Source organism: Elephas maximus, chromosome 3 (assembly GCF_024166365.1).
Source record: "Elephas maximus indicus isolate mEleMax1 chromosome 3, mEleMax1 primary haplotype, whole genome shotgun sequence".
NCBI lineage: Eukaryota > Metazoa > Chordata > Mammalia > Proboscidea > Elephantidae > Elephas > Elephas maximus.
This window is the reverse complement of record NC_064821.1, coordinates 5,823,871-5,851,172: the sequence shown is the minus strand read 5'-3', so window position 1 is coordinate 5,851,172 and position 27,302 is coordinate 5,823,871. Positions and strand designations below refer to the sequence as shown.

Here is a 27,302-nt window from a genome sequence, read left to right as displayed (position 1 = left end):
AATTCTACCTCTGGCAATTCCAAGAAGTTCCCTTCCTCCGGAAGGTTTTTTGATTTTTTGTTTTGGTGGCTTACTGAAGCCATTATGGTCTGCCTCTTTATGTGATTTGATATTGACTGTTGTCTCTGAGCCTCAATAAGTTATTACAATTTTTTTTTTTATGTTTGCTTACTCTGTCCTAGCTCCTTGTTTTGTTTTGATATGCCCAAATAGGCTGGTTGGGTGAGCTAGTTTGATTATTGGCATCTCTGGAGCTCTCACATCCTGTCTCCAGGTGATTAGAACTGTTACTAGGTATGTGAGCCCAAGAGTCCTTTTACTTTTCTTGCATGGATTCAGCTCAGGTGTCCGGGTCGTCAGTCACTGAGTGTATGGTGCTGGCTCTCACCTGCAGTCCTAGATAGGTGGTGTGATTGGAGTAGACATAGGTATCTAGCTGCACTAGGCAGTCATGCACTGATCAGGGCAGGGGGCTGACTGCTGCCCCTGCATGTCTGGGTGGGAGTCATGTCCCTGTTCCCTAGAACACATAGGTAGGTGGGTTTTGCAGCTGGACTATGGGCATCCAGTGCCGTTGGCTGTAAGGAGTGGGAGTCATCATTATTCTTGGACCCCTGTTGCAGGTGGCTTGGTGGAGTGGGTGGAGGCACCATTCCTCAGGCCCCTGATGTGGGTAGGTGAAGACCCTGCTGAATGGGCAGGGTAGTGTCAAATATCACGAACCTGCTACTCCCCCTTATGGCAGATACAGATGAAAATAGGCTTCAGGTATATGCTCTGGTATACTGTGCTAACGAGGGCCTACGCTGTTGAAATGGGCCCACATGGGTCTACACATGGGTGAAAGGCATTTGAAGTCTGTGGACCCCTTATGCCTGTGCCTCGGCCATGGGGCTTTTCCTGCGCTGAGCTCCCAGTTTAGGGGAGCTTGCAGATTATTTTTTCCTGTTTGTTAATTTGTTCCATCTCTGTAGCTGGGAGAATGGCTCAGGGCGTGTGACTCCTGGGCCAGGGAGCGCAGCAATCTCTGAAACCAGGCCAGGACAGAGCAGAGCAGGGAGTGAGCAGGTAAATGGGAGAGGGCTATTTCCCAAAAGGAGGTTTTTTTTTTTTTTTTTTTTTTTTGATCCATGCGTTTTGTTAGACGTTTTTGCTTACCTTTTGCCAGTCAAGCACCATTTCTCGCTGGTTCTGGAGGTTTGGGCTGACTCTCTGCCACTCAGTCTCTCCTGATGTGGAACACACATCCCAAGTGCCACTGCTTTCCTCGCCGCTCATGACAGCTGATCCAGCCTGCAAGGTGCCTGTCATGGGTTGAATTGTGCCCCCCCGTATGTGTCAACTTATCAGGCCATGATTCCCTGTGTTGTGTGGTTGTCCTCCATTTTGTGATTGTAACTTTATGTTAAGAGGATTAGGGTGGGATTGTAACACCACCTTTACTCAGGTCACCTCCCTGATCCAAGGTGAAGGGAGTTTTTCTGGGGTGTGGCCTGCACCACCTTTTATCTCTCAAGAGTTAAAGGGAAGCTAACAGAGAGGGGGGACCTCACACCACCAAGAGAGCAGCACCAGGAGCAGAGTGCGTCCTTTGGACCTGGGGTCCCTGCGCCTGAGAAGCTCCTAGACCAGGGGAAGTTTGAGGACAAGGAATCTTCCTCCAGAGCCAACAGAGAGAGAAAGGCTTCCCCTGGAGCCGATGCCCTGAATTTGGACTTGTAACCTACTAGACTGTGAGAAAATAAATTTCTCATTGTTAAACCCATCCACTTGTGGTATTTCTGTTATGGCAGCACTAGAAATAGTACTGGCCAGGTCAGGTCTGGCAACTCCTCACTGCTTCTGAACTGTCTCTCCCTCCCCCTGCTGCTCAGTCTGATTCCTCAACTTTGTCTTTGATGAAGAGTGCTCCTAGTTTGTCTTATATAATTGACTCACTTGTTTTTATGGGTCTTTGTTGTAAGAGTGACCACAGGAATCCTCTGACTAGCCTGCCATATTGGCCTCACCTCCTGCAGATAAGTTTTTACTTTGCTGATTTGCTGAAAACATTTGATCAAAATATCTCAACAAAAAGATGGACTATATTAAACTTGTGAAAAAGACTATGGGTGGACTGAATCAAGATTTCCAGAACTCTGGTCCAGAATCATGTGGAACGGAAATTAACTACTTAAGACTGAGTAAACTAAAGGAAACTATGAGTTTTTATGCGGAAATATTGCTGATGTTTTAAGGTCCTACTTTCTGGATATAAGGAACTGTTTTACTTTTTTCTCCTAAATTATCTAACTAATGGGATTAGATATTTTAACTCTCAAATTAAAAGTTCCTGTTGGTAAACTTAGCAAAGTTGTAAATGTCATAATGAGAGAAGTGTCTGAAATCTGAGCCATGATTTTACAAAATAGAACAGCATTAGATTTCCTATTAGTTCTCTCGAGGAACAGTTTGTGCCTTAATAAGTGTTGCTCTATTTATATCAATAAGCAGTCTGAGGTTTTGCAGAAGGTAGTTACTGCTGAGGCACATGAAAAGCAATTACTGATGCTGCTTATGTATAAAAAAACACCTCATGAGATTTTTTCCTTGGCTCAAAGAACTTCAGGTCATGGTTTCATTGGTTATTTCAGACAGTTGGCCTAATATTATTGTTAGTGTTTCTATTCTGCTTCCTAGTTTGCTGTATGGTGCCTGGAATCTTAAAAACCAGATGGTACCCAATTACCATTCACTGAGAATTTTTGATCAAAGTTTCTATAGCAAGATCATGATCCAAAGGAGGAAACCATGAGAGAGTTGTATGTAATTCTCCTGGAATCCAGATTTCTGGCTTTCATGCAGGTTAGACTAACCCGTACAGGCCATCGCCTTTTGAAACTCAAGCTTGCGGGGGTTGGGGGGGGTGTGGAACTGGTTTCTGAAACCACTTTTGAGTCAAACAATGGTCCAGATAAACTAGTAAGACAATTTTTCTCTCAGTGTTGTGCTTTTTTTTTTTTAAAGAATTCAGTCTGTTTTGGGAAACTGACTCCAAAGATGGGGCTGAGAGCTATGTTTAGGGTAAATCAGTAATCAGTTTAATTAGTCTTCAAGACAGTGTTGTATGAAATACCTGTCTAGTGTTTGTAATCAAACTGTCACCCCCTTACGATGCAGAAAATTATGTATCTTAAAGAAATCATGTTCTCAGAGACGATCGACCTCATGGCCCAGACTCCATTTTGTCTTAGACTCTACTTCTGCTTCTGAGAAAGTGACCATGACTTTTAATAGGTAAACCAAGGAGGGGCAGCTTGCCCTGGGGAAGAACACTTAATATGTTTTAAACAGATTTGACTGAAGAGCTCCAGCAGGAGAGGTCCATCCTGTATTATCTGGCTAATCATGTATTCTGTAATGGAAACTTGGTTGTCACGTGTAAATTTTTCTACATTTTCTGTTTTCTCTAGACGAAATTTGACTGCTCCTTATGGATATGTTTTCATGTGGTAGATCCAACTGTACTAGTTTAGATGATCCTTTCCAACCGATGGTGAGTTTAGGTGGGCAATCTCTTGTTTAGATTCCTAATGAATGTATGCGCAATCTCTTTGGATCTTTAAATATTTATAGTAATGATACTAGTAAGTATTAGAACGGTGTTATTAATTTGTTATCCATTGTAAAACAACAGTCAGAAGAAAGCCCAATGGTCCAACACTCAGAGTGGGGTTGATCATTTCTAAGAGCTTTAATTCCTAGTTATGGTATATTTGCGATGGAGAAATCTTTAAGAAATTTATCAATCACCCTGGGACAAATAACATACAAAGTTGCTAGTGGGATGGAAGCAGAAGGGCGATCTCTGATCTCATGAGCCAAGGTGACACGAGATAACAGAATAGCCTTAGACTTTTTTATTAGTCCAAGAAAGTGTAGCCTATGCTGTAGAAAATACCTCTTGTTGCATTTGGATAAATTAACACAGGAGAAGTAGAACAGGATATACATAAAATTAGACAGCAAGCTACTTGGTTACACCCTGTAACACTCTTACAAACACCAGACTTATTTGGCTGGTTACCATTAGGAATAAGTACATGGGCTAGATCACTATTGCAAGGAGTAGTAATATTCTTAGTCTGCATCCTGATAGTATTAGGCATAATAAAACTTATTTTCTATTGTCTTACACACTTAAAAAGCTAAATAAATAAAAAAGCCTCAGGCTAAAATATTGATGTACATTGAGTCTGCTCACTCCCGGCAATGCGATTGATGAGAACATCACTCTTAAGATCATGGTGAAGAATCAAATGGTATCCAGTGGAAAACCAGCACTGTAAGTGTAAAGAGCCTGCAATGGCCACCATCTAGGAGCTCAACTAAGTCCAGGTATTGATCATCAATGTGTTATCTCCAACCTCTGATCAACAGGAGGGAATGATTTAGGAAATAATATTGGAATCATTATTCCCTGTCCTTGAGCATACAGAATGTGACCCAGCTGGAGCTGAACTCACAAGGATTCACAAGGACATGTCAACTGGGCCCTGACATATAAAGACAATAGCTAGGATAATCTTGGAAAATATCTTTTAGGGAAGCTTTTGCAAAAGCCAGTCAAACAGAACACAAAAGAATTTCCACTCTTTTTCTATTAACATTTAAAAAAAAAATAGAAAATTTGTTGGACCAATGAAGACCCTTCTGACTGTCCTTACTGAACCCTATACCAATGATTTTTAAGGGAGATAATTTGAAATGTAGGATCACAGTTTCTAGCCAATCTGTGAAAAGGTGAAGCTTTCAATGGTTTTGACCATTTTCTGATGTTAATATATACTGATGATTCTGTAATATTTCTTTGGACTCAGGCAGACATGGCTGTGGCAGCATGCTTGTCCGTTTTTCCATTCTTGCCTGTTATGTGATGTTCTCTGGACTTGGGCAGACGTGGCTGTGGCAGCATGCTCGTCCGTTTTCCCACTTTTGTCTATTCTGTAGTATTTCCTTGTATTCGGGCAGACATGACTCGGGCAGCATGCTTGTCTTATTTCCCACTTTTGCCTTTTTGAATATATGCTGAATAAAGCTTTCTTTTACTTTACTAATCTTTGTGAAGTTTTTTTTCCCTACAACAGACGCCAGGAGACTCCCTTGAGAAGAGGGTGTCATACTGTTTTCCTAAATGCTGCCTGGACCCAGTTCTGAGGTCCTGGCTGGAGGCCAGCTGGTTCCCCTTCTTGGGCAGCTGATTAAGTCTGCTCTCCACCCACTTCTCTTATTGGGTTCTCACGCTCCGGGACCGCTATGCACCCATCCTAATTGCCCCAGGACCAGGTACCTGACACCTAGGGACAGTCCCTATGCTGCATGAGCCAGCAGAATTCAAAATGCCCAGTTCCCAGGAAGCCTGCACAACCTAGTGGACTCCATCTTACTGGCCAAACACAAGCCCTCTCCTATAATTCCAGCTTGTTGTTAGCTTGTCCCCAGATGCAACACCTGTGTGGCCCCGTGTCACAGTGTGCTGTGCTGCCTTAGCTCCTTTTCATGACTTCCCTGACTCCTCTTTCCCCCGCGCCCCCTTACCGACCAGCTCACAAATCTGTTAGAACAGAGAGCATCAGGGTTCCAGAGCTGATGCCCTCCAGAGAATCAATAGCCAGTAGGCGATTAATGTCTCTGGGCGGTGCAAATGGTTATTTGCTTGACTACTAACAAAAAGCTTGGCAGTTCAAACCCACCCAGAGCTGGCTTGGAAGAAAGGCCTGGCAATCTGCTTCTGAAAGGTCACAGCCATGAAAACCCTATGGAGCACAGTTCTACTTTGACACGTGCGGAGTTACTACAAGTCAGAATTGACTTGATGGCAACTGGTTTGGTTTGGTTTGGATTAATGTCAGGATAAAGGAGAAGAGACAAGGGAAAAGGAAACATGTAGAATCCCCTGGCCCCCCCTGCCGCCGTGTGAAATGAAATAAGTGCACAAGAATGAAAAAAATGAAACAAGGACGTGAGAGGGCTGATCCTAGTATCGGTGTCATTCTCATTTCCTCAGCCTGTGTCTCCCTTTCTTCCTTAATCACCAGGGAGAAAAAGAAATATTTTTTAAGAGCAAGAACTTACTGATCAAAATACACCTATGTGCTTGGGCTGGTGTTAAAATAGCTTCATGGTGACTCCTTTGCTAATGTGAAGAGTGGGAAAAATCCTTCAACAACGAGGTTCCTGTCTTGGGAGAAAAAGGGCTTAACTTCAAGCACACAGAAAATATACATCAGGATGCACACAGAGAGGGGGAACTGCAAGAGTAGACCCAAAATGAGCACAGAGAGCATCTCCTCAACTCGAGTCAAAGCCCCAGAGTGGTACACAGAGGCAGCACCAGTGTGGGGCCAGCAGCTTCAGCCTCCTGTTGCAAACTGTGTACTCTCCATGCACTCGGCTGAATTTGGGTCTGCCCCTCACCCTACTGGATGATCAGGCTCAGTGCTGGGAACACGCATTGGCTCTTGATCATATGCTGCCTCCTGAAATGGTTGAATATGGACCAATTCTTTTTGGTACAATGACTCCATATTCCTTCCATCTTCTTTTGATGCTTCCTGTTTTGTTCAATATTTTCTTCATAGAATTCTTCGGTATTGCAACTCGAGGCTTGAATTTTTCCTTCCGTTCTTTCAGCTTGAGAAATGCTGAGTGTGTTCTTCTCTTCTGGTTTTCTATCTGGAGGTCTTTGCACATGTCATTATAGTACTTTGTCGTCTCGAGTCACCGTTTGAAATCTTCTGTTCAGCTCTTTTACTTCACCATTTCTTCCATTCGCTTTAGGTACTCTATGTTCCAGAGCAAGTTTCAGACCCTCTTCTGGTGTCCATTTTGGTCTTTTCTTTCTTGCCTGTCTTTTTAATGACCTCTTGCTTTCTTCATGTATGGTGTCATTCCACAACTCGTCCATGTGTCAAATCTATTCTTGAGATGGTCTCTAAATTCAGGTCAGATATATTCAGGGTTGTACTTTACCTCTTGTAGACTTGTATTTTTCTTCAACTTCAACATGAACTTCCATATGAGTAGTTGATGATCTCATGGCACAATGGTTGAGTGCTCGGCTGCTAACCCAAAGGTTGTCAGTTCAAACCCACCAGCTGTTCCACTGGATAAATGACCTGGTGATCTGCTCCAATAAAGATTACACCCTAGAAAACCTTCGAGCAGTTCTGTCTGTCATGTGGGGTCAGAATGAGCAGGAATTGATTCAAAGGCAACTAACAAAAACAACAACAACAACGCATTTGCCTAGTTTAGACATTTCATATAAGTGGGATCATTCAATATTTGTCCTTTTGAGTCTGACTTATTTCACTCAGCATGTTTTCAAGATTCATCATGTTGTGGCATGTACCAGGACTTCATTTCTCTTTATGGATAAGTAATATTCCATTGTCTGGATAGACAATGCTTTGTTTATCCATTCCTCTTCCTGCAGTGGCTCTCTTTGTTAAAGTCCTGTGTCACTGGTCCTTGGGGAAGACTAATTTCACCTCTCATCCTGAGACAAGTTTGTTTGGTTTTAATTACAAGGGTAGGAAATCTGTACCCAAGAGTCTCTGAGGTTACTTCCAGCTGTAAAATCCTGTATCTGTGGGATGAGGCACCTTTCAGACTGTCCTACCCTGATTTCTGTGGAACTAGCATAGAGGCTGTAAGGAGTCCTAGTGGTACAGTGGTTCAAGTGCCCTTCCTGAGGCCCCAGGGCACTGTGGGGAGGCTGGATAACCTCCAGGAGGCTGCCTATGATTCGGAGGAGGACAGCCATTTTGTGCCCGATCCCATAGGAGGTTATTAAATTCAGAGAAGTCGGCAGAGGGTGAAGAAGCAGGTCCCCCTGTCCTGACACCCAGACCCCAGCCTCTGTTCAAGTCCAGGTTTCCGCATGTGGTCTGCCCCCTGGTGGGACCCCGCGGTAGTGCAGCATGAGAGGGGTGGGGGCTGTTATGGCCCAGGGGACCTTCTCTGAGGGACATGGGGTTGGCCCCCCAGGGAGAATGATCAACTTCTAGAAGAGAAGGAAGGTGCCCACTTTTGGTGCTATTTGAGGGAGTGAGGTGGGAAAAGGACCCCCTCCCAGGGAAAGACTTTTCCTCTTAGAATCCTGGGGAGGGTTGATGCACAGAGAGGGGGAGAACTGCCCCACTGGAGGTGGTGATGAGAGTGGAATCCAGGAGAACTTCCTGGAGGAGGGGCTGTTTGCTCCCAGCTCTGAGAGCAGACAGAGCCTGGATGGGAGTGGTGGGGGGCCTCCCACAGGAGCCCAGACCCAGCTCCTGGACCCTGACTCAACCAGCACCCCACCCAGGCTCTCAGCACCCTGCCCTCACTGTGGCCCAGGACGAGAGGTGACCCTGAGATTCAGCTGCCCCAGTCGGCCTGTGACAATGACAGCATGGCCCCAGGAGAAATTTGGGGCCTAGATCTGGTCCAGGGAGGGGCCCAGGGGGGTGAGGCCCAGGCAGGAGGTGGGGAATATCAGGGGCAGGGCTCCTGATGCTGCTTCAGAGAGCAGACCTGGGTGGTGGGGATACTCGGTGTCTCCTGAGTCCCCATAATCTCCATGTCCACCTGGCCCAGTGTCCTGTGGCCCCTCCTGGTTACAGTAATCCCAGGACACCAGGCCCTGTGTGGGTTGGGGACACAGAGCTGGTGGAGGTGAGGTTGGGACCATGTGGGACCCCCCATGAACAGAGCATCTTGTGCCTGCAGGAAGGGGAGGAGGGTCACTTACACATGCTGCCTCAGGCCACACAGGCCCCATCAGCCCTGCGCCTTGCACATCAGCCTGGCTGCCCCGGGCAGGGTCCACCCACATCCCTCACACTAAGGAGGCTGCGTGCTGTCCTCACTCCGAGCTGCCGCCCACGTCCACCCCAGCGTGGAGTCCTGGCCGGTGTTGTCCCCGAGCAAGCACGGAAGCAGTTTCTGGCCAAACCCTCAGTGCACAATTGGGAAACTGAGTCCAAGAGAAAGGCAGGGGTAGCCCAGGGCACACAAGTGGGCAGAGTCCAGAGGGTGAGGGAGGTTCTGGCCCCCTAGGCCAGAACTCAGCCCACTCATGGGGTTGGCTTTGAGAATGAGAGCTGCCAAGATGTGGGGAACCCTGGGTACCCCCTTCCATTGTGCACATAGGTGTGAGCATACACACACACAGACACAGACACAGACACAGACACACACACACACAGAGGCATACGCTGACTTCACATGAGGGGCCATGCGGGTAGGGTCAGAAGAGAAGAGGACACAAGGAGATGACCCCATGGAAAGACGAGAGAGGGTGGAGACAGCTCTGTCTTGGGACAGGGGCCTCCAGTCTCCTAGCCACATGCACATGACCCACAGTATGGGCAGGGAGAGTCGCCGGATAAAGAGGAGGGACCCCAAGGTTCCCAGAGGTCTGCCAGGGTCACCCATCCCCACGGCAACACAGGGTGGACAAGGCCTGGTCCTATGGTCACTGCTCAGGGTCGCTGGAGCTAAAACAATCCCCCCCAGAAGCGAGGGAGCTGTAGGACAGAAGGCCTCAGTTTCCTCCTCTGTATATTGGGGTGGTTAGAGTGGGTGAGCCCCAGGATTCCAAGGCTCAAAGAAGTGTCTGCTGGACCCACTGTGCTCTGAGGTCCTAGGAGAATGCTTTCTACTTCCTGGAACTGAATATTACCCCAGCAAGAGCACTGGGGTGTGGGGACTGGGAACCTGGAGTTGGGCAGGGCAGGGCCATGAGGCCAGGTCCAGTCCTTGGTGGAACCTCGGGGTCCTCCTGAGAAAGTGAGGCCTTTGCCATGAATGTGGGGAGGATGCCTCCTGAGTGAGCTGGACACCCCAGGGCCTGTGGAGGCAAAAAGGGGGCTAGGGAGTCTCCTGAGCTACCCTACATCCCCCGAGGGCCTGCAAGTCCTGATCCTTCATCCCTGGGACCCAGGAGAGCTGCTGCCTCCAGGACAGCTGAACACAGATGAGTGTTATGTGACCAGGTTACCAGTCCGGGGATACAGTGCTAGTGTCGGCCAGCAGGGGGCGGTAGCCTCTCCTGCCAGTAGTGCCTCCTGGGGCCCAGGAGAGCTACTGCCTCCAGGACACCTGAACACAGGTGGGGAATGTGAGATTTCTTGCCTGGGGCTGCAGTGCTAGCACACAGTGGGAGAGGGACAAGAGCATGAAGACAGATACATGGAGAGAATAGAGCATATTCCATAGAGAAAATAAAGCTGGGTGCATCTAGTGAGAAAGGGCTGGGGCCACTGAGTGGGGGTCGACAGGCCTCGCTGAGGTGACATTTATGTGTGAGCAAGATGACAGGAGGGGCAGCCCTGCACGAGTCAGGGGAAAGTGTGCCAAGGAGAAGGCACAGCTGGTGCAGAGACTGGGAGGCAGATGTGAGTTTGCCCAGAGGGGGGTTGGAAAGCTGCCAGAGTGGCTGGAGGGAGCTGGGGAGGAGAGGAAAGAAGGAGGAGGGCAGGTCCAGGTCCCAGGACATGGTGGGCTGGAGGAGCTGTCTCCTCCTCTGTGACAACATCACCCCAAATCTTAGCAGCTCACAAAAACCATCTGATAATCTAGCAGGTTCTGTGGACCAGGAATACAGTGCGGCTTAGCTGGCGACTCTGCCCCACGTTCTCTCAGGAGGCTGGAGCTGTGGTCTCAGCTGAGGCTGGACTGGGGAGGATCCGCTCCCTGCTCACTCTGTGTTGTGGGCAGGAGTCTTTCCTGTGAAGTGCAGGACTGGGGTCCCAGTTCCTCTCTGTTGATGAGGGCACTTTGGGTCATTTCCCCATGGGCATCATTGGGCAGTCCCTACGTCACAGCTGCTTTCCAGGGGAAAGAGTGGGCTATGACAGAGAGTGAGAAAGAGAGAGAAGAGATAGCGAGATGGCAGAAAGCCAGCGAGCACCAGAGAGAGCCAGGAGGCGTTGCCCCTAATGCGGTCACTATGAGTTGAAACTGACTCCAAGGCACCTTACAACCACCACTACCTTCTTGAGAAGCGAGTCCCTGAGTCCAGCCTACACTAGGGAAGGGGGTGGCAAAGGATGTTGGGACCTGGAAGACGGATTGTTGGGGGCTATTGTGCAGGCTGCTCACCCCCTAGTCCATGATGAGGTCCTGCGTCAGATTCTAAATAATGGAAGTTATCAGAGGCTTTTATGCAGAGGGTAGCAATATGTGATGTTTGTTTAATTCCAACCCCTGCTGGGGCAGACAGGGAAACCAGGCCAAGAGATGAAGTGACTTTCCCAGGCTCACACCACCAGAACCCGGCTCTGTCTTGAGGTGTACGCCATGCGGCTTTCCACCCCTGCTTGGAATTCTCCCATCTCTGAGTTTGTGCCTTAGCTACACGTGACACCAGCTCACGGGTTTATAGGTGTCATCTCACATCCACCTGCTGACTTCCCTAGGAAGAAGATGCTAGAATGATCCCCATTGTGGGATGGGGAGACTGAGGAGGCTCTGAGAAGTACAAAGATTTGTGCAGGGTCACAAACTTGTTAAGAGGGACGAGCTGTGTCTGAACCCTGCTCTATCTGCTCACAGCTGGGGTCCTGGGTGCAGCCAGGCCTACCCTAGGTTGTGTGGGGGGCTGTGTTAGTGTCTCTATGAACAGTTATGGAGATGGCATGGGGAGAGGTGAGCATTCAGCATCACGGAAGGAATTTTGGGGAGGTCTTATCCAAGGTTGGGCCCTGGTCAGGAGACCCAGGATATGACCTCACTTCCTTGGTGATGGACTACATAGAACATGGAACCCTGGTAACCAGGCACCCACATTCTAGGGACCGCCCTGCCCTAGCTCACTTGAGTGGAGACACTCGAATGAGGAACATGTTTTCTCATTGTTGCTCCTGTTGCCTTGTATCGAACCTTGAGAAATCCAGGAGTTCGACCCTTTTACGAAGGCCGAGACATGGTCTCATCCCTCATCCCCGAAGGCTCTGGCCATTTACCAGAAAGAAGCCAAAGGTAACACAGGGTGGCCTAGGGTGCCAATCCAGGCCAGGCCACCATGTGATCCCACCTGGGGAGCCCTTCACTGACCGGGAATAGGGTGGTGGGTGGGACTAGTCCATCAGGTTGGGTGCCTTGGAGATGGGGGGCTGAGTGTGGCACAGGTGGAGACCTGCTTCATGTCCCTGTCCCAAACAGCCTGATCCGATAGGACGTTGGGATCTATGTCTCTACAGGGGTCATAGTTCCCAGAAGGACTTTAGGGAGGGGTGGTCAGGGTGGCCACAGGCTGAGTCGGCACAGTTACCTGGGCCTTCTCTGAGCTGCAGCTCCCCCTGTGTGGGGCAGTCACCCCACGGTCCTACCTGTAGGCACTGACAGCCCATTGCTGACCTTGTGCTGGCTCAGCTCTTCCCAGATCCTGGTGAACTACTCAGAGGTCCCTATCTGTACCCTTGCCCTGAGCCCCTTCCTCCCCCTGCAATCTCTCTTCCTCACTGGAAGGTGGGAGTTAGAGAGGAGCTGCAGAGCATGGAGCGGCCCTGGTCAGTGGAAGTGGCTGGGGCTGCGTGGTCTAACCTTCGGCTGGACCTTTCTGTATGTGGTGTGGACAGGGAACTAGGGGCTCTTTGAAGGTCCAGGGGGTAGAAGGGCCTGAAGGAGCAGAGAGAGAAGGAGGAGGCTTGGAGAGGCCATGAATGCATGCTGGACCACTGCTGGGCACTGTCTCTGTAGAAGCCCCCACAGGAGATCCAGGAGGAGAAGGATGACGGCCTAGTCTACTCCGTCTACCTGAAGAAAGGGAACAGGAAGGGCTGGCGCAGGTTTTGGGTGAGTGTGTGTGGGGGCGGGGTCCCCTCCCAGTGGCCTGAGATGGCCAGAGAGGATACAGGGACCAGACACTACTTCCAGATCCCTAGCTCCGTCCCAGGGTTGTCTCTCTCGAGGGCCATGGTTCCCTCCCAAATGAATCCGCCAAAGTCCTTCCCTTATCCCTCCTCCCCCTGCCGACTGCCTGCCCTGTCTGGCCATGTACAGTCACTCTTTCCCTATTTGTAGGAATGTCAGAATGGAGACTTTTCTACTGTTTTCACTGCACATCAGCCCAGGCATCTTTTTGCACGTTGTTCCTGTTTCAGGGTTTTACTCTCAGCCCCAGGGCCGGACAGTAGTCGGCTGGACTGTCCTTCCACACCTTCTCCCAGCCTCACACATCCTCGTGGTTAGCAGGCTGCTTTTATCCAAAAGCACGGGGCTCAGGCTGTGATGCACATTTTTCTGCAACCTGCAATCTCAGGGGACACATCAGCATGACCCCTCCAGGTCAGGAGCTGTGTCCTGACTCAGCTGCAGAATGTTCCAGAAGGGAGGCTGGTTCCCACAGTGACTGAGACTTTCATGGCTGCTGGCCCTGGACTGATCCCTTCTGCTGCCCTTTCAGCAGGGCTGCAGGAACCTCACGTGTGTCCTTATACACGGACCCACAGCAGGGCTGCAGGAACCTCACGTGTGTCCTCATACACTGACCCGCCCAGGACAGACTCCCAGGGGCGGCATGCTGGGGCCAAGGATGTACCCATTCCAGTCTGAGATCCCTAGAGCCAGAGTCCCCAAAACCATTGTGACAGTCAGGTGGCCCAGCAGTCTATGACCCTGCCTGTGTCCCTGCATCCTTCCTGTTCCATTTTTGCCAATCTGCTGTCACATTGGCCACTGGAACTGCAGGTTGGCTTTGAGGGGCTGTTGGCCTTGAGAAGCTGAGCCAGCTTTTAGCCCTTTCGTGGTCATTCACATTTGCCCTCCCGGAGGCGTCTGTTCAGATCCTTGGTCCTGTGGGGGCCTTAATCCCACCCCAGAGATCTCCAGGCATTCACCTTTGGCTGGATCTAGGACCACCATAGCTTTAGCTCCTCAAAACCCCCTTTTATGTACAGAAAGGAAAATCCCTGTCTTGCTTTGCATTCAGTGGGGGTCTCATGGATGTGTCTGCTCTGGGCACTGTCTCCAGCTGGGAAGGGAGTGAGCTTGCACCAGACCTTCCCCTCCGAGTCAGGAGCAGAGCAGGCCTCATGCTGCACACGGGGAACATCATGGAGCCTTAGCGTCAGAAGGTTCTGGGCTCCTATCCATGCCTTTAAACACACACTGGACATCTCTAAGCTGTTTTTTCTCACCTTTACAACAGGGTGTTCAGTGAGGACTCACAAGGATACTGCTCTTGGTGCCAAACCAAACCAAACTTGTTGCCATCGAGTCCATGCTGACTCATAGGGACCCTATAGGACGTACTAGAACTGCCCCATGGGGTTTCCAAGGAGTGGCTGGTGGAGTCAAACTGCTGATCTTTTGCTTAGCAGCCAAGCTCTTAAGAGCCGATGTGCCACCAGGGCTCCACTCTTACTAGAGCGAGGTAATGTTATGAAGAAAATGACTTGAGGCTTCTAATATGTGTAATAATCCCTACCTCCTGTTTCCTGTTGGGGACACTCGTGTCCCACCTCCTGTCACAAGTCACAGAGATCTGGGACTCCAACCCAACTGGTGGTTCACGGGGTGCCTCTGACATTATATCCCTCCTCTGTCTCACCCCAGTGTACCTGTGGGTCGGACCAGGACCTGGATGAGACCCGCGTGGTGAGAATCGTCAAGGCTAGCTCGCTGGAGAAGCTGGGCGAGCATCTGGTGCCCGCCTTCATGGAGGGTGACTTGTCCTATATCAACTTCTTCCTGGGACATTACAGAACCTTCGCCACCACCCAGCAGGTCCTGGACCTGTTGTTCCATAGGTGAGCACCCCACCCTCCACAGCCCCATGGGAACTCAACCTCTATAAGCTATGAGTCTGGGGAAAGTCACTCACGTCTCTGTGCCTCAGAGTGCTCCTCTGAAAAGTGGGCTGGTAGAGGATCAGGCTGCTTGACCTTACTGTCAGTTCCACATGGGACAAGCCATGGCAACTATGTACCCAGAGCCCCACCAAAGCCAAACTTATTGCCATGGAGTCAATTCTGACTCATACTGACCTTAGAAAACAGTAGGTCTGCCCCGTAGGGTTCCCAAGGAGCAGCTGGATTCGAACTGTTGAGCTTTTGGTTAGCAGCCGCGCTCTTTAAGCAGTGTGCCACTACAGCCCAACACCTGGAGCCCAGCTCTAGGGAAAAAACTGCTGGAGGGGCTGGGATGTTCACATTTATTGTTTTTCTCTTTCAAGAAGAAGCTGTCTGCCTCACCCCTCACTGAGTGCAGGCCCTTCAGCAAACCTGTTTCCATTTGAAAAGGGGGAATTGAGATTCCATGTAGTGGTGCCTTGTCCTTGGTGTAGCCAGAACAAGAATCCCTGGTGGCTGACAGAGGGGCCCAGGATACTCAGATATTGGGGAAGGTGCTCCTCAAGTTCATTCACTCAACAATTATCTATGAAGTCCTACTGTTGCAGACACTGTTCTAGACACTCAGCATCATTCAGTGAACAAAGCAGACAGGGAGCCGTGCCCTCCTGGGCCTCCCTCACACTCAGGAGTTAGACAGGGGAAGACATGGAAAGACATGGGAAGCAGGTAGTGTCCACCGTGCACTAGATGTGATGCCCTCGTGCCTTCTCTAGGTATGACTACAACTGCCCCCATTCAGCCGGAGCCGGCGGACCCCAGGACCAGCAGAAAGAGTGAGTGAGTGGACATTGGGTGGAGAAAGAGGGTTTTGTGTCTCCAAGGAAGCCTGGGGATTTTAGGGGGCTTGTGTCAGGACTGGGGCTGGGCATGCCCTGGGACCCACACACCTTGATCCCTATGGAGGAATGAGTTCAGGGGCACCGCCTGTAGGAGCAAAGCAGTCCCACAGAGCTGGGGGTGGACCCCGGGCATACTGGGAAGCAGAGAGGAGGCAAGGGGCTCACTGTGGCCCTTGAGAAGACCCTCTCCCTGCCCCTGCCATAATCCCCTTCCAGCTCTGGTTGTTCCCTCACAATTTTGAGCCCGATCAGACAGAGGGGGAAAAACCAGCCCCCCAATGCTGTACGCCTGTCATGGGGGCTCAGTTGCATGTGGGGTCTCTGTCCCTGGGAGAACAGTGACCGTTGGCGAGGAGACCCTCATGTGCATGCAGAGGACCAGGCAGCAGGCTGGTGCTCACTCTCCAGGAGGAGGGGGCCTCAGGGCCTAGGCAGGCTGGGACAGGGGACAGAATCGGTATCCTCAGGCTCAGAGATTCCTGTGTGTGTGTCAGGCTGTAAGGTGAACAAGTTGACACACCCCTTCCTCCCCTGGGGGGTTTACTGTCCATTGGGGAGGGATCCAGGGAACGGACAGGGACATAATTCAGGCTTTCAGAGGAGAGAGAGTTGGTCACACCATTCATAGCGATGTTTCTGTGGCCAAGGCTCTGCACTATCCCCCTACTCAGTGACCAGGACTCACACTGCCAGGTTAGCCAGTGGGCATGGTGCAGGCTGGGGCTGGGCTTTGGAAGGACAGGGAGAGACAGAGGAAGCCAGCCCCTTACACGGGTGCCATGGGACAGCAGTACAGTGGCAAAGGGCAGGCCTCTGACCCTGTTTTTCACCATCCATCCCCAGCGCCATCTCTTTCATCCTGAAAACCTGGATGGATGAATACCCGGAAGACTTTGACCAGCCCCCACACTTCTCCTGCCTGAAGCTCCTGATGGAGTATGTGCAGGTGAACATGCCGGGCTCAGACCTGGAGCACCGTGCCCATCTTCTCTGTGCCCAGTTGGATCTCCTGGAGCCCAGTGAGGCAGAGCCAGAGGGTGAGGATGAGTAGGCATGCCTGCATGTGAGCTTGTGAGGGGACATGGGCCTGGTCCCACTGGGAAGACCCACAGAGGTAGGGTTGGGCCTATGTTCAGAGTGATTTCAGACCCTCCTCTGGTGGACCTCAGTCTGGGAAGACTTCCTGGGGTGGAAATCTGGACCCTGGTCTTCTCTTCAAGGCTGTGGGATGTTTTCTGTCATTGGAAAGGCAAGAGGAAAGGCAGGCATGTTGTTGAATATTTCTCCTCTTGTACCTCTCCCGTCAGGGCCGGCACTGGGTCTAAAAGCAGCTGAAGACCTAGGGCCACATCCAGAAGCTACTCTAGGACGACCTCCTGCTCCAACACCAACACTGGAGCTCGACAGTATATCAGGTCCACCATCACCAGATCTGTCAGCAGACAGAGAACCTGTTGGAGGTCTGGGTTGTTTTCTTGGGTCACCTCTAGGAGACAATCGAGAACCATCTTCTGAGATAGATCTTACTCCTGAACCATCACAGGAGCTGCATAGAACACCAGATCGTCCACCACCACCTCCCACACCAGACGGAGAGCCTGTGGGAGGGCTGAATCATCTTCCTGGGTCACCTCCAGAAGCAGCTGCTGTACCCCGTGCAGATGTCGCTCCTGCTCCTGCACCCACACCGGAGCGCCATAGAGCACCATCTCTTCCATCACCAGTTCCAGCCCTGGCACTGAATGGAGATCATGATGGAGGGCTGGGTCCTGACCCTGGCCCACCTCCAAAACTGGCTCCCGGACCACTGAATGATGTTGGTCCTGCTCCTGCACCAACACCGGGGCTCAGTGTAGCCACAGGTCCGCCGTCTCCAACTCTGGCCCAGCAACTAGGTGAAGAGCTTGTTGGAAAGCCAGCTTCTTATCCTGGGCCATCTAGAGAACTGGCTCAAGGATCACCTGATTGTGCACCAACACCCAGGTTCAAAGTAGAACACGGTTCTCTAGATCCGACTCTGGCTCCGGCTCCAGATGAAGAGCCTGCTGGGAAGTTGGCTTCTTCTCCTGAGCCACCTCCAGAATTTGGTCGTGGACCACAGGCTGATGGTGGTACTGTACCTGCAGCAATACCAGAGCTCAGCGTATCTACAAGTCCTCCATCGCCTGCTCCGGTCCAGATGCTGGATGAGGAGCCCATTGGAGAGACAGGTTCTGTTCCTGAACCACCTCCAGAACTGGATCCTGGGACACCAAGTGTTGTGGGTCCTACTTCTGTACCAGCACCGGGGCTCCATGTAGTGCTAGCTCCTCCATCTCCAGTTCTGGCCCAGGCACCAGATGAAGAACGTACTGGGAAGCCAGGTGGTAATCCGGAACCACCTCCGGAACTTGAGTCTCGACCACTAGGTATTGTGGGTCCTACTCCTTCATCACCACCGGGTCCTCATGTAGTCCCAGGTCCTCCATATACAAGTCTGTCCCAGGCACCAGAGAAAGGGCCTATGAGAAAGCTCGATCCTTATTCTAGGCCACCTACTGAACTCGATCCCAGAACACCGGCCGATGTCAATCTCATTCCCTCAGAAAGAGCAAACTTCGATGAAGCCCCATGTCCTCCATCTTCAGCTCTGGCTCAGGCTCCAGAGGAAGAGTCTGCTGGAATGTCGGACACTAATCCCATGCTATTTCCGGAACCGGTGCCAGGGCCACCCACTGATGTGGAGCCTGTTCACGCAGCCACACCTGGGCTCCGTGTAGCCCCAGGTCCTCCATCTACAGCTCTCGCCCAGGCAACAGATGAAGGGCCTGCTGGAAAGCTCCATTGTTATCCTGGGTCCCATCCAGAACAAGCTTCCAGACCACCAAGTGATGTCAGTCCTATTCCGACAGCAACAGCTGACCTAGATGTCATCCCATGTCCCCTGACTCCAGCTGTGGCCCAGGCTCCAGACAAAGAGCCTGTGGGAAACTCGGATTCTTATCCTGGGCCACCTCCTGAACTCAGCCGTGGACCAAAAGCTGATTGGGATATTAAGCCTGCAGCAGTATTGGAGCTCAGTGTACCCACAGATCCTCCTTCTCCAGCTCCGGTCCAGGCCCTGGACGAAGGTCCTATTGCAAAAGCAGATTTTAACCCTGAACCACGTGTAGACCTGGATCCCGGACCACCAGGTGTTGTGGGTCCTACTCCTACATCACCACCTGGGCTTCGTGTAGCCCCAGGTCCTCCGCGTACAGCTCTGTCCCAGGCACCAGAGGAAGAGCCTATTGGAAAGCTGAATTCTTCTGCTGGGCCACCTCCGGAACTGAATCCCGGACCACCGGTGGATGTCGATTCTATTCCTTCAGAAACAGCAGACGTTGATATAGCTCTAGGTCATCCATGTCTAGTTCTAGCTGAGGCTCCTGAGGAAGAGTCTGCTGGAAAGTGGAATCCTTATCATGGGTCTCCCCCAGAACCAACTGCAGAACCTCCTGCACGTATTGATCCTGCTCCGGCAGCCACACTGGGGCTCAGTGTAGCCCTGGGTCCTCCTTCTCCTGCTCTGGCCCTGGCACCAGAATCCCAGCAAGTCGCCACACCTACTCTACCACAGCTCCTCAGCCCCAGTCAGGGAGCATCAGCTTCACAAGGAGATCCTTTCTTACCTTCAGATACGTGGGTGTTTGTGTGGTTTATTTGTGGTATTGTTATAGCTCACATTATACGTTATACTTTTTACTATTTTAACTGGTAGATTTCTCATTAAATAAAGTTTTGTTTTTCTAGTTTGAACGGGTGTGATATAGTGGCTTTATGTACCCCACAATCCTATTCAACCATCAGCAGTACCTAATTCAGAGCACTGTCATCACCACGAACAGAAATCCTGGACCTGTTAAGCAGTCCTCCCTGTACTCTGCCCTGTGCCCATGGCAATCAGTGATTGGCTCTCAGTGCCTATGGATTTCCCTGCCCTGGATTTCTTATCTAAATGGAAACATGTGACCTTTTGTACCTTGCTTCTTAGCTTCATGTGTTTGAGGTCCATTCCCATTGTAGCACGTGTCAGTTTCTCATTCTTTCTGAGGCTCAGTGGTATTCCATTGTGTGGATGGACCACACTTTGTTCACCAGTCCTCTGTTGATGGACATATGGGTTGGTTCCACTATGGACTGATGGGAGCTGCTGTGGGCCTTTGTGGACAGGTATTTGTGAGTGCCCGTCTACAGGAGAAACCCCTGGGGTGGGAAAAGAGGAGGTGGGAAGGGTTAGGACAGAGTCCAGTTGTTGGGGGGTGAGAGGTGGGAGGGATGAAGCGGCAGACAAGCTGTGGGGGCAGAGGAGCTGGAAGAGGCCTGGAGAACACCCAGATGTGGCTACCAAGGAGTCAGGAGGGGTCCAGGTGAGCACTGGTGTGGTGAGTGAGGAGGTGGGAGGGGTCAGACCCAGTATGGGATGTGAGAGGATGGGAGGGGCCAGTAGATCCGCAGCAGGTATGGTAATGAGGTGGGAGGGGTCAGGAGGTGGTAAAGTAATGGTGGGTGAGGAGGGTGTAGGAGGAGGAGGGATGGCCCACAAAAGACACAGGTGTGGTAATGAGGAGGTGTGAGGGGTCAGTGAGTGCACAGGTGTGTCAATGTGGAAGCTGCTGGAGTGTGAGGACTAAGGTTGGAAGTGGGTCAGTAGAAGGCATAGGAGTAGGGAGTGAGGAGGTGGGAAGGGTGAGGAGAAGGCACAGTTGTGAAGACTAAGCCTGTGGGCGGGGCCAGGATATCACAAAAGTGTCGGTAATGAGGGGTGGGAGGGCTTAGGAAGCAGCCCAGTTTGGGTAAATGAGGATGTGGGTGGGGTCAGAAGGCCATGTATGTGAAGAGAGAAAGTCTGAAGGGTCAAGATGCTGCTCAAGAAGGGAAACTGAGCATGTGGGAGGGGCCAGGATTCAGCCCAGGTATGGGGAGGACATGGGTGTGGCCTGGAGGATGCCCAAGGCTCAGGAATGAGGAGGTGGGTGGGGTGAGAAGGTAGTGGCCAGGAGAGCCCAGGTGTGGGTGCTGAGGAGTGTGGCAGGGTCACGAGGGTCCCCACCTGTGTTAGAGAGAGGAGGTGAGACTGGTCAGGTGAAGGCAGAGCCTCAGTGTGAATGAGGTAGGAGGGCTCAGGAGAAGGCCCAGGTGAGGCCAAGAACACATGGGAAGGCCCAGGAGGTAGCCCAGGTATGGAGAATGAGGAGGTCCAAGGCTTCAGGGGCAGCCCAGGTGTAGGTACACGGCAGGTGAAACGGTGGAAACAGCCCTTTGTGGGAAGTGAGGAGGGGGACCAGCAGAAGAGCCCCCAGATATGGGTGATTAGGACATTAGAGGGGTTAGGAGCAGAGCTTCTGCCTGGTTTGTTCTGGTTGGAACCCCTGCTGAGAATATGCATTTCTAATAAGTTCCCAGGTGATCCTAATGCTGCTGGTTAGGGACCAATTCTGAGAAGCACTGGTAGAGCAGTGGGTCTCAAAATTTATTCTTTGTGAGAATCACCTTGGGGTCTTGTTAAATGGTAGATTCTGATTCAGTATATCTGGGGTGGAACTGAAACTTCTCAGCAGGGGTTTAAGCAGAATAAAGGGATCTGAAGACCTGGTCAAGAGTCAGCCTGGCAGGAGATGCTGGGACCCAAGCAAGCCCAGAGGTGGAGTAAAAGTTGGAAGCAGCCAGGAGATGGCCAGGTGTGGAGTGTGAGGAGGTGGGTGGGTCCCCTGGTCCTTGTCCTCCTCCACTCACCCAGGTGACCCTTGAGGCTTGGGCTCTGCAAGGCCAGGACAGGGACAGGGTGGAGGAGGTGACCTCATAGGCTGGAGGTGACAGAGGGCCAGGAGAGGAGTCAGGGGGCCATGGTGGGGGATGAACCCCTGGAGCACTCCCCCAGCCCTGGCCTGAGGTCCTCAGGCCCGGACACGTGCCCAAGGATAGGGGAGGCCCTGTGTACCCTGACCTGCCTGGCACCCCTGGAGACCACATTTTCCCGCTGCCCCTCAGTGGCTGCTGCCCACCCACCTGTACCCTCTTCGAAATGGACTTGGAGTGGGCACCAAGCTCAGAGGGAGCATCACCGAGGGGCCAAGAGGGTGAGCTTTTCTCCGGGGCAATGTAATGAGGGAGTGAGGGGGCTCATGCTAAGACGGGAGTCACGTCTGTCTAGAAGGCAGGACTGCCGGGCCTGAAATATCACACTCGTTGGGGCCTGTGGGCCCAGAATTTCAGAACTAGAACATGTCCTAGATCCCTTGGTGGCCCTAGGAGCCAGCCCTGATATACTCTGCACACCAGGAGAGGAGATGAATCAAGAACGAGCACAGATTCAGGGCCACGTTCATCAAGGACCCTGAGCCTGTCTCCTCAACCCCACAGTGGAGAGAAAATTTCAGTGGCTCAGTACACACACACACACACACACACAGACACACACACACAAAGACACACACACACACAGACACACAGAGGGCAGGCACACACTCATCTAGGTGCGCGTGCTGTGTGTGCCATAAAGACGAACTACAAACATCATCACCACTTTTGTTTCTCCTTGGTGAGCTGACCACCCTCCCAGCCATTAGCACAGAGAGTCAGGAATGGCCCCAGTGCCCTAGAGGCTCGTCTGTCAACCCCATCTCATCTTCCTGCACCATTTTCTGAGTTGGGCAGGGCGGGGGGCATCCACATCCTACAGAAAAAGGAAGACTGAGGTCTAGGAACTGGGCTTCAGAAAGTAGAAAAAAGAGGCAGAGGATGAGCAGGGGCAGGGATCAAAACCCAGCATTCATCTATAGCAGGCTGGAGGCCTGAGGGGACAGGAGGGAAATAGGAGCAAGGAGTGAGGGCTGGTGGGTACACGGGACCTACGGCGTGAGGGTCTCCCTGACACAGCACTGGGGGCCCTGTCCTCACCGGTGCACACTGGGGAGACTGCCTGGGTTCTAGACAGCCTGTCTGGCTCTCCTGTCAGTCCATGTAGATGGCAGGGCGGCAGGTGGGCTGACCCTCTGACAGCCAGGTCTGAGGTCAGGCCCTGTGGAGTCAGCTGCTTTGTGAACAAGAGCTCTGGGATTAATCAGGGCTTCCGCAGAATCGTTCCTTTGGGCAGGTGTCATGTGGAGGGTCCTTGGTGGCCCAGGAACTGGACTGGGGTATCAGGTCTCTGGCTCAGGCCTTCCCTTTTTGGAGCTCACGTGCCCTGTGACTGGGGCCACTGTGGGCACAGCTGCCCACCCTCCCTCCCTCCCCATGCAGCCTGGAGAGGGCAGAATAAATATGTGGGACTCTCTTCAATTTGACAAGTAGCCCTTTACCAGGTGCTTCTGAAAAACCCTGCACAACAGTCCAGACAACCCCAGTATAGGTTTTCATTCCCATTTTGCATATAAAGAGGCTGAGATGGGGAGCTTCAGTGAGGTGCCAAGGCCAGACAGCTGATGGGTGAGGAGCTGGTTCTGGGACTTGGGCTCGTAGGGCTCCTAGGTAGAACCAGGAGAGTGTTGCTACCAGGCACATGGGTATGATGAGGCCCCCGTTGACTTTATGTGGTCTTCTTCCTGAAAGCCCATTCTGCTCTCCCATGTGAAAGGGGAAAAGCTATTCCAGGTCATCGTGGGGCCTGGAGACTGAGTGGACCGTAGTGTCCACAGTAAGAGGGTATCGATTGACTAGCTTGGAAACTTTATCCCAACCAAGACAAGGAACCTTGGGTGAGAGGGACAAGATCATTAACACACGTTCCTTCACGTTCTCTGTAGACTAAGTGGTGTGGGTTTTCCTAGTCAGTCCATCCCATCTCCCACTCAGGGAAGTTGGTGATAGTTCCCTGGAGAAAGGCAAGGAGAGGCCCTGTGTGGCTTGGGCAGGGAGGGAGGCAAACTTAGGAGAGGAGCTTCCCATGGGCAGGAGGAAGGAAAAGCAGCTGTACCCTGGTTGGAGGTGGATGAGGGGTCTCCACAGTGGGGTCTGTGCCTGGACGCCAAGACAGTCCACTGAGGTAAAGGAAGAAACTACTAGAACATCTGTAAAATATGTCAATGTGATTCCTCCCTCGGTCATATTTGATGATCACGTGTCACGTGTGGTGCTACTGAGGAGCCCAGAGGGCAAGGGGGTCCCTCCTCTCAAAAGGGTCAGCAGGGACTCCTCCCCAAGCCTGTGGAGTCTGCCCTGGGCACTGCTTGCTGGGTGGTTCCTGGGGGCCTAGCTCTGCAGACAGACAGATCCCTCTCTCTAGTTCACCTAGAAAGAAGGGTGAAACATTCTTGCAGGAAACCACACAGGGCAGACCCTCCAGACCATCCCGGCTCCAGTGAACACAAAGAAAATGGCAGGGCTAGGCTGCTCCTGGTCCTTCCTTGGGCTTTTGGCCCACAGGTGACAAAGTAAAGGAGCACACCCCTGAGGAGTCCTGGCTGAAATGTACGAGAAGCCTGCTAAACAGAAGGCTTTTGAAATATGGATTTGTATCCACTGTTATTCTTCATCCACATTGTGGAAAGAGTTGTTTCACCTTGGATGTTAGCCAGGGAGACGGAACCATCACCATTAGTGACCAGAACGTGTTCACAAATCTCTCTGTTTTCAAAGACGTGTTCATGTTCACGGTCTCTGCATCCAGGATTTTAACAGTTTTTCTACCTTTAAATATGATTTTAGAAGCCTCTCTTAAGGATTCAAGGATTCTTGCGTGCACACACACACACACACACACACCCACCCCCGGTTTCAGGACACTAACTAATCACCACCAATGGAGTGGCCCCTTGGGCTGGAGTCATAAAAGAAAAATGATTCCAGGGTGAAGCTGCAGAGGAAACCGTGTACAGAAATGTCTTCGCTGCCTTCTTCACAGGCAAGACAGGGCAACACAAGTCTCAGATTCTTGGATGTGGCTTCGATCTATGCAGCCAGGAAAAGCAGGTGAAGTGGGTGGAAGATACTTGACCTCATCCCACCCCCACACAACCGCCCTGCAGCCTGGTTCATTTCACAGAAGGTAAAACAAGACCCAGAGAACAGAAGGACTTTCCTGGGACACACAGAGACCCAGCTGTAGGTTAGAGAGGAACTTCTCTCTGCTGACTGTAGTCAGAGGGCAACTGAAGCCGCTGGACTGTTTTAGATGGAAGCGTGTCTTGATTTGATTTCAGTTTAAAAAGCTGATTCCAGCTACTGTTTGAAGAATGGATTACAGAGGGTTAAAGGTGGAATAGTCCAGAGCCCAGCCACAGAGCCCTAGTAGTGGTTAAGAGCTACAGGTGCAAATCAAATGGTCGGCAGTTCGAGCCCGCTAGGCATTCCTTGGAAACTCTATGGGGCAGTTCTCCTCTGTCCTATACGGTCGCTATGGGTCGGAATCGACTCCACACCAATAGGTTTTTTTTTTTTTTTTTGGTAGAGAACAATTACGAGGAACAGCCCAGAGACTGCTGTGCTCCGTGGTCCAGGCGGTAGTTGGTGACCAGGAGAAGAGTGGAGAGTGGAGATGGGGAGAAGGGATCGGTCTGGGATCCACTGTAGAGGCAAAGCCAAGAAGGGTAGTGCTGTGAGCATTAGGGACGAGGGAAAAGGAGACGTTAAGGGTGATGCTGTGGTTTGTGCTTGGAAGGTGGACGATGGATGGAGAAGTGTGTGTGTGTTTGCTTTTGTGTTTAGTCAGACGAGAGAGAGAAAGAGAGAAGTAGAGGCACAGAGAGAGAATGAGACAGGGAGACAGAGAAACAGAGAGAGGGAGAACACCATGTGTACTGTTTGGACATGTTTGTCTAAAAAAGAAAAAAAAATTTTTGTTTTTTTATGTTTGTCTACTGAGGAGTAAAGGTCAGGGACCACGTGAGTGGCCTTCAGAACCTTCTTTCCTGAGGCCTCAGTCCCTCCCTGGGACGGCAGGGAGGGTTGGTCTACAAGCTTCCTGAGTCTCTGCCCCAGATCCCCCTGCCCTGGCACCCAGATCCCAACCTCTATTCAAGTCCAGTTGTGCACATGTGCTCTGCCACCTGGTGGGACCCCGCAGTAGTGCAGCATGGGAGGGTGGGGCCTGGTCATGGCCCTGGCGACCTTCTTTGAAGGACATGGGTTCAGAACCCCAAGGAGAATGATCAACGTCTACGAGAGAAGGAAGGTGCCCAGCTTTGGTGCTGTTCGACGGGGTGGAGAGGAATCGGAACCTCCCCTGGGCAGGACCCCTCCTCTTAGAATCCTAGGGAAAGTTGATGCCCAGAGAAGGAGCGACATGACTCACTGGAGGTGGGGATGGGAGTGGAATCCAAGACCACTCCCTGGAGGAGGGGCTGTTGGCCCCAAGCTCGGAGAGCAGGCAAGAGCCTATGGGAGTGGGGGGAAGGCGTCCCGCAGGAGCCCAGACCCAGCTCTTGGCCCTGCCCCACCCAGCCTCAGTTTCCTCTTGTGCACATTGGCGTGTTTGGAGCGGGTGACCTCCAGTGTTCCAAGTCTCAGAGAAGCATCGCTGGCCTTGGTTCTGTGTCGATGACCCACTGTGCTCTGAGGTCCTGGGAGAATGATTTCTCCTTCTTGGAATATAATATTCCAACAGGAAGAGCATTGGAGTGTGGGGACTGGGAACTTGGGGTCGGGAAGGGCAAGTCAGAGCCATGGATCATGAGGCCCGGTCCAGGGTCAGGACCAGTAGTTGGTGGAGTCTAGGGGTCCCCCTGAAGAAGTGAGGGCTTTGCCGAATGTGGGGAGGATGCCTGGTGAGTGAGCTGGGCACCCAGGGCCTGCGGAGGCAAAGAGGGGGCACGGGAGTCTCCTGAGGTCCCCAACACCGCGCGCCGACCTGCAGGTTCTGCTCCTTCGACACCGGGGCCCAGGAGAGCTGCTGACTTGAGGACACCTGAACACAGGTGTGGGATATGAGGTTTCTTGCCTGCAGGTGCAGTGCTAGGCCTGGCCACCAGAGGGCAGCAGACTCCTCCGTCAGTGGTGGTCCCTGGGCTTTGCTGGAGCAGCTGGACTAGGAGACAGCCACCCCCAGGTCATTCAGGGTGTCACCCTGTCTAGGAGTTGCACCTCCTAATATTACCATCCATGCCCACAATCAGAGCTGATCAGAGGCAGGAAGTGAATCAGATCCTCTCATTTATTCATTCAGCAATGGTGCCTCAAGCTCTCGTCCTGGGCCTGGTCTGTGTTAGGTCCTGGGTGGGAGCTGAAAATGACCCATGTGGCCCCTGCCCCAGGATCTCACAGTAGAGGGGAGAGGGACAAGGGCTTGAAGACAAATACATGGGAAAGAAAAGAGCATATTCCATAGAGAAACTAAAGTAGGGTGCAGCCAGTGAGAGAGGCCTGGGGCCACTGGGTGGGGGTCCAGAAGCCTCCCGGAGGTGACATTTATTCGTGGCCAAAATGACAGGTGGGGCCAGCCCTGCACGAGTCTGGGTGCAGTGTCCGAGGGAGAAGGCACAGCTGGTGCAGAGACTGGGAGGCAGGTGTGAGTTTGCCCAGAGAGAGGTCGGAAAGCTACCAGTGTGGCTGGAGGGAGCTGGGAAGGAGAGGAGGGAGAGAGGAGGGGGGCAGGTCCAGGTCTTGGGACCTGGTGGGCTGGAGGAGC

At 51.9% G+C, this 27,302-nt stretch overlaps 2 protein-coding genes across 2 annotated transcripts in view; one reads left to right on the top strand and one right to left on the bottom strand.

Moving 5' to 3' along the window:
• The window catches only part of LOC126071753 (zinc finger protein 709-like), a 53,074-nt gene extending 51,796 nt beyond the window's left edge, over positions 1-1,278 (bottom strand). Inside the window, exon 1 of the mRNA XM_049875988.1 lies at positions 1,159-1,278. Coding sequence (XP_049731945.1) covers positions 1,159-1,278 — 120 coding nt within the window. The remainder of the gene's footprint in view (positions 1-1,158) is intronic.
• The window catches only part of LOC126071886 (zinc finger protein 709-like), a 1,190,808-nt gene that overhangs the window by 129,719 nt on the left and 1,033,787 nt on the right, over positions 1-27,302 (top strand). The window lies entirely within an intron of this gene.